We start from the raw sequence: 13819 nt of genomic DNA, 5'->3' as shown, positions 1-13819 counted from the left end.
AGGACTTCTTGTTCATCCTCTGAAACTGGCCTGTTGCCTGCTCCAAAGGCAATACCGACTGTCCACACCAGGCAGAGAGCCCACATCCAAGCCTGTCTCTCTTCAGTATCTAACAACTCAGCCGAACTATTTAAAATCTGCAAGGAGCTGGCCAATCCTGCTGCAGTCTCTACCCCTCCTGTCACCTCCCAGGCCCTTTGCATGGCCCTTACCTCTCAAATCTAAAAAAAACCCTGGACATCCTGTCCACAATCCCATGCCCTCCTCCCTCCTTCATTCCTTCTGTGAACTCAGACCCTACAGCCACCCCCAACCTTCTCTCCCCTGGCAAGGTTGCTAGACCAGTCCGATCTATGAAAGTCTCGTCAAAATAGGTTCATCCCTGTTCTTCTAAAATCATAAAGAACTACATTGACATCCTCGCTCCTGGCCGATTTCTGCAACCTCTCCTTTGCCTCAGGAGCCTTCCCTTCCCTCTGAACACTTGTGTATCCTCTCAAGATACCCACAGCTGATCCTTCTTGCCCGGCTAACTATTGCCCTATTTCCATTACTCCTTTTGTGGGCAAACTCCTGGAAAGGCTGGCCATCTCAGCTTAACCTCCACTCTGATTCTGTTTGCTGTCACCACGACCATCAGTCTGGCTTTAGAGTTACCAGAAGCACAGTAACTGCTCTCCTGAACATCAGTGAAGATTGGCTTCCCAACCTGGGCTCTAACATTCCCTCTGTCCTCTTCTACACCGTCAACCATACTATCCTGCTCAACAGTCTGACACAACCTGGGCATCACCGATCAGGCTCTGGCTGACCTCTTCTCTCTGATCGACCCTCCCAGGTCCAACTTGGGTCCTTCCTTTCGACCATCTCCCTCTCTACCTGCGGTGTTCCCCAGGGGTCCAACCTCGCACCTCGGCTCTTTAACCAATACCTGGCAATTCTCGCCCACCGCATTGACATTTTATGATCAGATTTCCAGTGCTATGCTGAGGACAACTCATTTTCAGGCCTCCCTCAGCCACCTCTTCTCATCTTTAACTGCCTATCTGCCATTCAGTATTGGTGTGCCGCCAATTATCTCTGCCTGAATGCCAGCAAGACTGAGATACTCATCAGCAGACCTTCACCCTCCTTTCCTGTCACTCTGGCTGGCCTCCCTTGGCCTTCCTCCTACCACCACCTGTGTGGCCAAGAACCTCAGGGTAATCCGACTCCATGCATTCCTTCTCTGCCCACATCTCTGATGTCTCAAAAAAGTCAAACTTCCTACTGCACCTCCTCAGAAGTATTCTGCCTTTCCTCTCCTTCCCCAAGAAGCAGTCTCTCGAGCCCTGGTTCTCTCAAGGTTGGACTATTGCAACAGCCACTTTCTAAATCTACCTGCTTCTACTCCACTATTTGCAACTTATCGAGAACACGACTGCAAGACTTGTCCTTGGCCTCAAGCCTTGGTATCGTATCTCTCCAGCCCTGAAATCTCTTCACTGGCTACCTGTGGCTGCAAGGATTAAATTCAAGACCCTTTGCATTGTCCACAAGGCTGAGGCCTGGGTCCAAAATACTTTCAGCTGTCCTTCCTTAAATACCTTCCCTCCCGAGCCCTTCATTCCTCCAACTCCCTCAGGGTCTGTCATTTTTCTAAGAAACGAGCTGGGGGTAGATCGCAGACTTCGGCTGGGGCCTCATTCTGGAACATCCTCTCTGAAACTTGAGAACCATCTCTGGTTTTGGAAGCACCTCAACACCTTCCCCTTTGCTTCTGCCTTCTCGCCTCCTCTCCTCTGTTGATCTTTTCTGTCTCGGCATCGTGCACCTGGTCTCCCTCTGTCGATAGGGCCCAGGTACCTGCTCACCCTGCCACTCACCCGCACCTCTTCCGGGTAATCCCTTGCACTGGGGTCCGTATCTGTTACCCTGCAGTCCCTCCCTCTTTCTTTTTCTGCACTTATTCAGACTCACCCCATCTGTTGCCTTATTCCTAGCACTTGCTGACCACTACCACTGTTTGCTGCTTTTTGCTCCCTTGCACTTAATCCCTCGCCCTCTATGCACCTGCACATTCTCAAAGTCACTGGGCCTAGTAAGATCTGTGTTTTTGTTCTACCTTGCTCCCCTCCCTTGCCCCGTCACTCTGAAACACTTGTGTACGAGCGCGATACGAATAAAATATCAATATGTACTATTTTTTTATTTGAATAAAAGCTTCAGTATATTTCCATACAAACCTTTTTACAAGACAAAGCAGAGGTGCCATGTCACCCGTTCTAGCGCTCTATAGAAGACTAGCTATTTCAGCCTCATTTTATGGAGCACAACTGTGTGGATATACAGATTCTACATGCTTGGAAATAGCTGAAAATAAACACTTAAGTCTTCTCCAGGTGCCTATAAGAAATCCCAATGCCTTGATTCATCTTGAATTAGACGTTTGTCCCATTAGGGACCAGGCAATATGTATCTGTTTTTTATTGGATTCTTTTATGGCGTACAGAGGGGCTAGGCAGTTGTCGGGAGGCCACAAAACACCTTTTGCACTCACCGGGAGGGAAAAGCATTCTGTGGTTCACATCAAAAGAATCTGGTTTCATCTGGAGGAGGCAGAGGCTTGGAATGATCCTGCGAGTTCAGATAGGACTTTTTTAAAGTTGAAGACCAAATCCCTTGAAGTCGATGGGAGGAAAATAATTGTGATGACCCAGGTGTTGAAGTTAGGCCCCCGGTACCTGAGAATCAAATCCAATTTTGCATTTGAGGAATACTTGGATGGCATTAGCCCCCCCCGTATGCTTGGTCTCTGTATTTCAGCTTTAGATTCGGTAGTTTACAGGTTGCAAGTTTCACAAAGTCTTGGATAGGGAATGGGTCCAATCTATATCCACCATGTGATTTGGATGAGGAGAAAATTACCCATTTATTACTGTTTGATGAATTGGACTACATCAGAATGCGTGTCTTTTGAAACCGCCACTTAGGCAGACAGGAACTCTTACACTATGGGACACTGACCGAGCCGTGGTTGCCAGTGTAGCCACTTCATCCACAGAGCTGAGCTGCATAGACGGAAATGTTGTGCTCCGATTAATGCCTGAATTGTTTTGGTATAAGAACTCCAAGGCTGCGAGTATACTCTCCCTGTGTCAATGTCTGGGTTTGGTTTTGCAGGATTCTGGAAAGTAGGACGAGTTAAAATATTGAACAAAATTATTCTGATGATATATTGTCCATATAATTGTTCTGGGTAGAACCCTCTTTTTTGTTACTGGGTTGGTGGGTCTGCCTCATGAGGGACCACAGAAATATCATGCATATACAATGGAGCACAGGCTACCCCACCCTTCCACACAATGTGGCTGGATATATTGTAATGACCATCGACTGGAAGGATTTTTGCTCTTTTTATATTAGTATCTAATGTGATGTATTTTTAAAATATTTGTAATGTTTTACTTCTAGAATGTAATGCGTTATGATTTTGCACGCTTTTATGGGCTTGAGCCGAAATAAAGCAATTCTGATATTACACAGGGGGGATGGCAACCTTCATACATGGCATGGATTGCCTTTGAAAAAATAATTGCAATACCTTTAGATTTATCTCGTGTGATGCCAACATTGCTTGATTATTAGTGCCTATTAATGCAGGCTTTCTCCTGCTTTTTGGAGAGTGGCAGCCTCTTGAAAGCCTTAAGCAGTGGACTATCGTCCTGTAAGCCATTTCTTTTGGGCGAGACTAATTTAAGTGGATTTCTTGGCATGCGAACCAAATCTATCAAACCAATTCATTTTATGAGGATTTTTTCATCTTCGCAATAGGTGCCAGGGCATTGAGGGCCCCGAGTTCACTATGTAGATGAGCCATCTTGGCAGCCTTTTGAGATGGCAGAGCAGTTAGATTTCCACAAGATGGGTGGGGGTAAAACCTGGGTTTAAATTGAAGAATCGTGCCGAGAGTCTCATGTCGTGGACGTTTTGCCCAGTCTAGTGAGCTTGGTGGAGAGAAGCTAGTGGTCTGACAGGACGTCACACAGTGGAGCGATGCCACATGAGGCCAGTGTCCAGGGAATGGCCCTTGAAGGGTTTCAATTTTGTATAGTAAGATTAATTTCCTTCAAATTCTTATTCGACTAGCGCTATTCCTTCTGCTATTCGTTATTAGTAGCAATCACTAGCAGTATTTTAAAATATTTTGAGGATAATGGAAAAACAGTATTCAGTTCACTGAATTTGAGTCTGATCCTTCACAGCCGTTCTGTATGGGGTAGTGTCCAGGGTTGGTCCTAGTATAAGTACGTTTCCCCCCTTGCACTTGTATGTAGTATACACAGACTTTGGATTGTGCGTCTTCAGTGTCACTTTTGCCTGAGCACTGGAATGGTGACATGATTCACATCTTTGCAGCGCCACCACCTAAACAGACCCACAATATTTGAGAAAGATTACACTTTCCCCCTGCCCGTCAGACCTGTGAAAGGAGTTCATCACAAAATGCCCAACGTGCCTTGGAGTAGCAAGACCCTTATTCCTGTAAAAGTTGTAGTGACTTCACTTGATGCTCTGGCAACATGCACTAAATCCTGAAATACTTGCGTAAAGCAGCTATGCTAGTTTGTGCTACCCTGTCTTGCTCCAGCCCTTCCGACCAAACTTCCTGGTGTGGCCTAGCGAGAGGCACCCCCCGCCCCTCCACCTCTCTCGCCACACAATTCAGCCTCTACATACCAACTCTAGAGACTTGTGTGGCTGAGTTGACTAGTTCCAAACATTGCTTTAACAACTCTTGTTTTCTCCAACGCACTTCGGTAGGTCTTCATTTGGTTATCCAGAGTTTGCCATGATAAAACTCGAACCACCCTACCCAGAATTACATCTGGAGCTTCAACTTCAGAAACAGGTGCAAAATTGCCTGCATGTCCATTTTTTGCGGCTGCTCTGAAAATCGCTCATGCCTCCTTTCCAGTAGCTCCTATTAGAAGTGTATTTGGATCCTGATTCGGCTTTTTCTGTGTCATCCAAAACGAGAGTGTAGAATGCTTTAAGAGGAGAATGATCGGAGCTAAGTAAAAAATGGATCAATACCCCATCCCGTTTGTCGAGGGACACTGGGCACAAGATACATGCTTTGTTAAAATGATTGTTTTTTTTCCAAATGCCTTGTTAATAGTAAAACAGGGAGAATGATCTGTTGTATCCATAGTCGCACTACCTCAATAGAAACTCCGGTTTAAACACTCGAGATATGGCTGGAATGACAACCCTAATCCTGGAGGTCTAGTTTACTGAAAACCTTCATTCTTAAGTTACCTTAGGTTAACGTTCCATGGGCCCTAGTAATCTAAGCCCCTTAAACGTAGTGAAGTCTACTTCAAATCCATATAGTGTTCATCATGCATTTTTCTCATAACAATCCCTCCGAGCAATTTACACCTTGCCAATTCAGTTTTTCTTAAACACTACTTTAACAGTCGTGTCTTGAACAGGGTTGGCAGGAGCTTACTTGCGAGCACACAATCGACGAGAACGGCAGAGAAAAAAATGGACCTCAAGTTGCTAAAGCAGAGAAAACTGCATTAGGTAATTTTTCCTTTCGGCACTCTGAACCCCCATCCACCATTTATATAATAGACAAACTTCAGCTCAGATAGCTGAGTGGCGGGTCAGAATTGTGGATATCCATTGGTAGCTCCCTGGTAATATTTCCTGCAGTAGTTTCAGACCAGGCGAAGAGAAAGAAAAATTGGTACTGGCATGTCTAGATTTCCTCACTACAAGGGTTGCTTAAACCGATAATCCCTCCAAGTACCACCATTGCTTCAAAGTATCACAGTGGGCATTGGGTGCCCAGCTGCTGCAGTCATACACTGCTGAACCCGTAGTAGCAGAAAATGTAATACTGGCATCTTTGTCGGCAATGTACCTTCTTGGTCCCAGTCTGATTTCGAGGGTAAATATCAACCTTAGTCCATAAACGTACTTTCGTTTAATGCATGATTTAGAAGTCTACAGGATCACATGGATTGTGAATGTTCGAACATTCTTCAGAGCAGCATTCAGTAAAGCTTGATGCATGAATTAAGCAGTTACTGATTTGCCTTGTTATAGTGTGTTGTCAACAATCCATCAGAAAACTCACGTTTGGTGGCTAAAAGAATACTTAAACTTCATGCATCGGGAAGGCAGGTTTCTGTTGCACAATTACTTGGCTAACAAAGCAGCACACCACTATTTTGATAATCAAAAAACATTACAGTATTTGTGTGCAGCTGAAGAGGCAAAATTGGAAATTGCAAATTTGTCAAAGAATGGCTTGGACACCAATTACTTGAACCATAACACTTTATAGAAAAGAAAAATGGTTGATACAAAATGAAAGGCAATGTATTAATGTTTATTTCTAAATTACAAGTAACAGAATATCAGTCCCTTATTTATACAAAAATACCTGAAAGATTACAATTAGTTCACAAGCCAAAAAAAGCTATTTACAGTATGAAGCAAAGCATACTGAATAAAAGTTTTATCTCTTTTAGGTAATACCTTTTGCATTCCCTGAAAACTTTCCTCCAATTAACAGTCTCTAAATCATGTATTGTGACAATATAATTTACGGTAAGCTTGTTTTTTGCCACTAGAAAGGTGCATTGATTGGTCAAACTGTCAGGTATTTAGTGCAGAAGAGAAGACAAAACAGCTAAAAACTGAGGCACAGGTTTCTTCAAGGATTTACAAAACAGATTTACTTTTAATACCTATTCTAATACAACTCAAAGTTTTAGTACTAAAACTGACTACCAAAAAACGGTTTGGCATTTTCCTTAGACATAGCCAAGAATGCTACATGAAGTTTTTATTTAAAAAAATAAAACAAAGGAAAAAAGACAAATTCAACAGGCTCCAAAAACAACCCTGAGCATCCCCATTTACATTCATGTCATTTAAATACAAAAATAAAAATTCAAAATGTCCTTCAGTCCTTGGTTTTCTGAGCTGGTAGCCAGCTGATTAGGCATGGAACTGGTTTGTTTTTTCCAATGTTTTTCTTCTTCCTGTTTAATTTTACAAACAGAAGGGGTAGAGGGGCAAAAAAGCTTTGAGGACAGAGCAAGCTTACTGCTAAAGATGGCTATGATTTCAAACAGTTTGGAGCTTCAGCTGGCAAAGTACAGAACAGTACAATAATACCAAGACCGCTGATTAACATGCAAAATCATTCAATATCAAGATAACTGTCTAATCTGATCTTTTTTTAAATAAAAAAGAAGATCTATAAATATACATAACACTGCACATATGAAATGTCTGTCTGAAAAGCACTGAAGGAGACGGGGGAAGGTTAGTCCTCCACCCCACCACATTTTGAATCGGTTATAAAAACAGTTAAATCTCTAACAAAATGAAAGGTTTGACTGGTCACAAAGGAAGGCAATACAAGAGAAGCTACCAGAGAAACTACCAAAGCAGGTTCAATTGGTGAAAATAGCTTTAAAACAAGGTGCAAACAGAATTCCCCTTGTGGCCAAGTCAACATTTGGAAGATCTAGAATAAAAAAAAAACATTCAGCTTCTAGGTGGTTTGGGATTATAGGAGAAACTGGTGGTTCATGAGACGCTTAGAATAAGATACTTTTCTGAGACTATGCCCGCCCCCCCCCCTCCCAGTACAACATGTTAAATACAATAGCTTATGACTTGTCCATCTTGCCCTCCCTTAGAACTGCCTCACTGCTCCAACAGTGTAGGTAAAGGGCAATGTCCTAGGATGCGTACTAAGGGTGCCCAATCCAGTAAAGCTCCATTCTCACACCGGCAGAAGATCACACCATGCTCTCTGCCAAGTGAATGAACTGCAGGTTCTGCAGAAAACTACAGCGAACAACAACTTTGAGCGCTGTCTGAAATGCTAGCCTAACTTTCATACAGGATTGAGCGAGTTCACACCACAGAAACAGCATTAACGCACAATTTCAAGGTAAGGCCACTGAACTACTCCCTACATTTTTATCACGTGAAGGATTTGGAGGAATAGTTTCACTGGTTGCAAACATGGTCATGCCGCTTCCTCTTTTTCTAGTGCCTACTAACAGAACCATGTTACTTTTATGCACCTCTCCTGATCATGATGTCACATAGCACATGTAATTAAAAAACAATTCTACATTTACTAAAGCCGACCAAACATGCATGTGCTTGCTTGGAGATCAACAAACTGAGAAAAAGCAGTCAGTGGTTGCAGAATCCCAAGCAAATAAGAGGTAAGCAACATTCAAAAGTGGCACTGCTGAATAACGTGGCAAGATCTGTAAGGAGGTAGTTGATTTGAAGTAAAAGCAGAATCTCAAGGTAAGGCCAGACCCCAAGGGACATTTTCAACCAGAAGCCTGTTTTACAAAATGGTTCAAAGGACATGCACTCTTCTGAACCAGATATTGAAGATAACGACTTTTGGCTCACTTTCCCCACAATCATTAAAATCACCTGTGACATTGCGAAGAATACTTTGTATTTGCATGCATTACATTTTCTACCTGGACGTGCCCTGTGCGTTTCCATCAAATGGAGCGGGTCACCTTTCAACGAGATGTCTAGCCAATTTCAAAAGCCAATCCGTCACTAGCATAAATGTGCATAAGGTACACATACTAGTCATCTACCCCACAAATCACTGGGACAACTCAAAAGCATCCTGGTCCCCGCACTATGGTGCTTCCAAAGGGGGGGAAAATGACTGGTTTTACATGCAAGCGGGAAACGTACGTAGTCCTTAATAGCGCAAAAAAGTAACATTTAATTGATTTATATCATTGGATTTTTCTCTGGAGGATTAGCACAATTAAATCTAGTGCAGCTTTGGGTGTCCTCCTTTCATGCTTGGCTGAGGGCAGAGTTCAATTTTGCTGAGTCAGAAGGTACACCGATATTCAACAGGGGCTCAAAGGCATAGAGATGACAATTTAACATCTACGTACAACCAGGAAATGCCGTAGGAGCACTGGACAAGGAGGGGCAGAGGAAGGACGACCACCATAAAAAATGAAAAATAGCATCAAGAAATAATGCAAAACACGCAAGGACGGTTCTTTAAAACAAGAAACTGACAATTTACAGGATGTTCAAGAGGACAATAAAATGGTTTGGTAAACAGCCAAGAACAAACCACTTCCCTTCACCTCACCTAAAGGCCACTTGATCAAGGAATAGGTAAACTATTACAGACAGCAAGAATATACACAGAGTCACAGTACGGAACACTGAAATTAAGGGAGCACTTTGCTTTAAAGGACAGAAAGACTGACAAAACACCAGGATGTGAACATGCTTCAGAGCAAAATAACTGGCTATTTTCCAATTTCCCATTGTTGCCAATTGCAAGTAGAGTTGCATAAACATCTACTTCCCGGCTATCGGCTCACAAGACTACACCACAAAAGCCATCCACCACTTTCTCCCAAGAGAGGTACTTGTGCGTACACATATTGGTTTCAGGTTTGTTGGCTGAACATTAACACTGCCAAAGGGAGCAATATCTTCAGTAAGCTAATCAGGACAGATGGACCGTAATCTTACAAAAGGCAGTGTACTAGTCCAAGCAACTCTAGCATCAGTACACTAGCAGCAGCTATGGGATCCAACATTAAGAAAAAGCAAACAGTGGCTTACTGGGGAACATGCTTGAGAGCAAAATAACTGGCTATTTTCCAATTTCCCATTCTTGCCAATTGCAAGTAGAGTTGCATAAACATCTACTTCCCGGCTATCGGCTCACAAGACTACACCACAAAAGCCATCCACCACTTTCTCCCAAGAGAGGTACTTGTGCGTGCACATATTGGTTTCAGGTTTGTTGGCTGAACATTAACACTGCCAAAGGGAGCAATATCTTCAGTAAGCTAATCAGGACAGATGACCGTAATCTTACAAAAGGCAGTGTACTAGTCCAAGCAACTCTAGCATCAGTACACTAGCAGCAGCTATGGGATCCAACATTAAGAAAAAGCAAACAGTGGCTTACTGGGGTGTGCAAATCCTAAAAACTGACATTACTCCAAGATTGGCAAAAGCAGCTTAACATCTAACAATTAATGCTAAATGTTTATATGGGCAGGAACGGGGCACAAACTTTAGATGTACAATGAAAGGTTGCTGTGAAAGCAAATTGGGTCTTAAATCTATAGGTAGGCATTCGATAATAAACAATTACAAACTCTATCTCGTAAACTGCAATAGTGTTATTACACCAATGACTAAAGTTACAGCCACCATTACAGAATGTTAAATGGTTTAACGCAAACCATCTTCCATTTTGCAAAGAACACAGACTGGGCAGTGAGGAAGAGCCAACAACTTACTTTACACCTAGCCCATCAGGAGTCAAAGATTCCTGGCAGCTAGCAATTGGGTGTGTGCCAGGTGGCACCAGAAATTCTCATTTGATAACCAAAGAATTCACTTCCAAGATTGTTTTGTTGCATCAACCCATTATTAGTTCCTTAAAGCTCGGTGAGAAGCATCAAAACTAGTTATATGAATTATAATTTTTTTTTTAAAACAAACACTGATCTCATTGGCCTAACCCTTTAGGTAGACTACGGGCAGACTAGGGGCTATTCATATTTTAAGACACTAAAAACAAAACTATTCTAAAGAAGCATGGCTGCTCAGCTTAATCCTAGTTAGTAACAGTCAAAGGTCACTGGCAGAAGAAAAAAAAGGCTTTAAGATTGAAAAATGGCAAAGATAAATCCAAAGACTTGTGCATAGGTGTGATTAACACTGCATGACCGAGTGTCACAGATTTGCATGCAAACATACAGCAGCCGTTTTATTCAAATACCCAAGACAAACAAGCGATCTTTCTGGCTGCATTTAAAATCTACATGTACAGAACAAGTCTTACTCTCCCCAAAAAAAAGAAAGCTGGATGATGGCACTTGTTCCATCTATTCGGGCCAATGCTGGACACGGATTTCAAAGCTTAGATTAATGATCAACTCCTGCAGAAATTACGAATGCCACATCAGCTTCCAAGAAAGGCTGTACTCAATATCTCAATATCAAGGAGTGCAAAAAATGTGATATCAATACAAAAAAAAGTAAACACACCAGTCTTATCAAGGTTATTCCAGGGCAAAGGTTGAGAGTTCAATTTCTCTTCACAATTGTCTGTTGAGTGGCCCAGCTACAAGGTCATTTCCAGTTCCACTGCAATGATTTGGATAGCGTTTTCCTTCAGGAAGCTGGGATACAACAGTGTTCATAGGCATTGCACAAACCAGTAGTATATTGGTCTGTTAACAGTCTTCTTTTCTCCCCATATCACGAAGGTGCACCATAGCTATCAAGTGAACACCAAATCCCAATTGAAGAGTGTGCACATCTGAGAAGTTCTTCCACTTATAAACTCCAGTCTTCGGACAATTTAAGGCGCAACGTGATGAGGTCATAAGGCCACCCGGATGCAGTGGTGCTTCAGTTTGATGGGAAGAGTGCCTTTGTTCAGTTGATAAAACTCAACAAGCTGGATCAGATCCGAGAATTTGGTGTTTCCATCATCAAGGCTGAAGAACATGTGCCCCTCTTCCTCGCACTGCGGAAAAATAATGAAATAAAAAGCATGCATTAAAGCTGGCAAGCGTGTTAGAAACCAGAGTGCAATGCAATATGCTGCAACTGGTGCAACATTCTACAAGAATTCCTGCCAAAAGAATGCAAAATTCTTTTTACTTTGCTGTAGCCAGTTCAGGCACCGGAGCAGTGCAACAAAGACTGCATAAAACTAGGAGCACAAGACTGATAAACAGGGATCAACATGGCGAGCTCTTCGTTCACGGAAAGGAGGAAAGCAAAGTGGGACAATGTGGTAAAGTTTAAAGGATGACTAAGCACAATAATCAATGGGGACCTTCTAAAGAAAATTCATTAAACTTTGCAAGAGCCACACCCATCGCAGAGCATAATGCTTCCATACGGACCAAAGATCTATAAAATTCCCGGGTAACCATAATGTACCTTGGTCTGACCCCTTAATAGGAAAGGCTTTCAAGGCACCACCTCTCCAACCTGAAGGTAGTCCTGGAGAAGAATTCCAGGTCCTCTGACAACGGCCCTTCATGGCGAGCCCTACCGCTTGGTTATCCCAGATTCCATGATGTAAGCACATCTTCAGGTGCAGCGCACACCCTGTTCACTCGTGTATGCTGGAATGTTATCCAAATGCCTCCAGACCTGCGACTACAGGCTGGTAAACTGGGAAGGAGAGCGTATGTCTACCAGGGGATGCTGTGGCGCATGGTCCAATGGCCATCTGATAGGTGGACGTTTCTCTGAGATAGGGGCCTGTTGTGTGGCAGTTCAGCCAGTGAGCCACCCAAAGCTTGCCTGTCACGTCTAACAGAGTGCTCCTGGGCCATAGGTTCATCCACTCCTCATTTTCCCCAGGCAGCATCACAAAGCAGGTCATTTTCAGAGCCCACTTGGTCAGAAGATGTCCTGCAAGAACTCCTACAGGAGATCAGAGTTCCATTGTTTGTGGTAGGGGGACGATATCAATGTAGACACCCAGACTGCTGCCGCTGACGGAAAAAGGCTTGTTAGTAAGAGGCGCAATATCAAGACACTAGAAAAATAACATCCAATTAAGGATCAGGGTCTAGTTTCCAAATGGTGTCAAAAGTGGTTTACTGTTTGACAAGCAAGATTTCATTATCATTCAGTATGCTGGAAGCAGATGCCCCAAAGCGTCTTCAGTTGAGACAAAAGAAAACAAACCCCAACGGAAGTTTAACAAAATATGCATGCTTGGGGATGGGGCTGAAGGACCAAATCAGTACATCTTGAAAGGGGAGAAAGCATCACGTGAGAGGCAGAGGGAATGGGTGCAGAGATGAAAGAAGGCAGTTGATCCCCCACCATGTCAGCCAGGGACTTTGGTGTGGAGACACTGTGCCCATAAGGGCTGTGCTGAATTGCACTTTGTAGATTGGCAGGGGGATGTAGACAGCTTCAGGTATGTGGTTAGTGGGTCAAGTAAAGTTTAAAGGGGGCATTCTGGAACAGATTATGAGGTGTCCTGGAGTATTGGGTGGGTTACACAAGAAGGCATTGTGAGAACAAACTGAGAATTTGTCCAGCATGTTACTGGAGAAAAGGTTTCCCTGGTTATTAGAGCAAGACATTGCCAAAATGGCAACAAGCCACCCTGAAGTATAGCGGTCTCACATGAAATAATGATAGTGTTGCTGTCAATAGTCAACTGCTTCTCAATACACAAGTTATTTTAGCCACTGTCAAAAGCAAGATTTAAGGATCGCACAAATGTTCCATGAATAAGAGCGAAAGTGTGGCAAGGAGAGGTTTATACTGGGAGCCTGAACCTGCAGATCAATTAAAAAAAGGTGCATGTGTTGAAAGTAAAGGTTCCCCTGGAATAGACTAATTGAAAAGAGGTTCCAAGGAAACCCACTTATAAAGTGGACAAAAGGGGACAGTGTAGTCCTATAGTGGGATGTTGGTGAAGTGCCTTCTAGGGCTTAAATTTTTCAGAAAAAAACATACAAGGTTTGTTCAACAAGTGACATCTGGTGCATTGGTAGGTGCGAGCCTAGGGATGACTGACGGAACAGCCTTTTGACACTGTAGAATACTTTGTGTTTGCAGTTGGGTTGATTTAGTCCGGGTTTAGATACTATTCCTAAATGTGTTTAATTCCCCAATTGCTGCATCTGTCCTGAGAATTTTCTTTTAGCGTATAACCTGTGCATCCATATTAGAGGATGCGACTGAATAGCAACATTAACATGTCCATCATTAAGGTGCAGAGAAATTG

The 13819-nt window shown here is 43.0% G+C and overlaps 1 protein-coding gene across 5 annotated transcripts in view; it reads right to left on the bottom strand.

The window, feature by feature from the left end:
• Window positions 1–6364: 6364 nt before the first annotated feature.
• The window catches only part of GRB10 (growth factor receptor bound protein 10), an 848605-nt gene continuing 841150 nt past the window's right edge, over window positions 6365–13819 (bottom strand). For all 5 annotated transcript variants that reach the window (XM_069613407.1, XM_069613409.1, XM_069613406.1 and 2 more), the window contains one exon: window positions 6365–11581. In XM_069613407.1, coding sequence (XP_069469508.1) covers window positions 11435–11581 — 147 coding nt within the window. In that variant the 3' untranslated portion in view covers window positions 6365–11434. The remainder of the gene's footprint in view (window positions 11582–13819) is intronic.

This window comes from Ambystoma mexicanum, chromosome 5p, assembly GCF_040938575.1.
Source record: "Ambystoma mexicanum isolate Mex_15411 chromosome 5p, UKY_AmexF1_1, whole genome shotgun sequence".
Taxonomy (NCBI): Eukaryota; Metazoa; Chordata; class Amphibia; order Caudata; family Ambystomatidae; genus Ambystoma; species Ambystoma mexicanum.
Note: the sequence above shows the minus strand (reverse complement) of the source record. Positions and strands in the feature narration are given on the sequence as shown.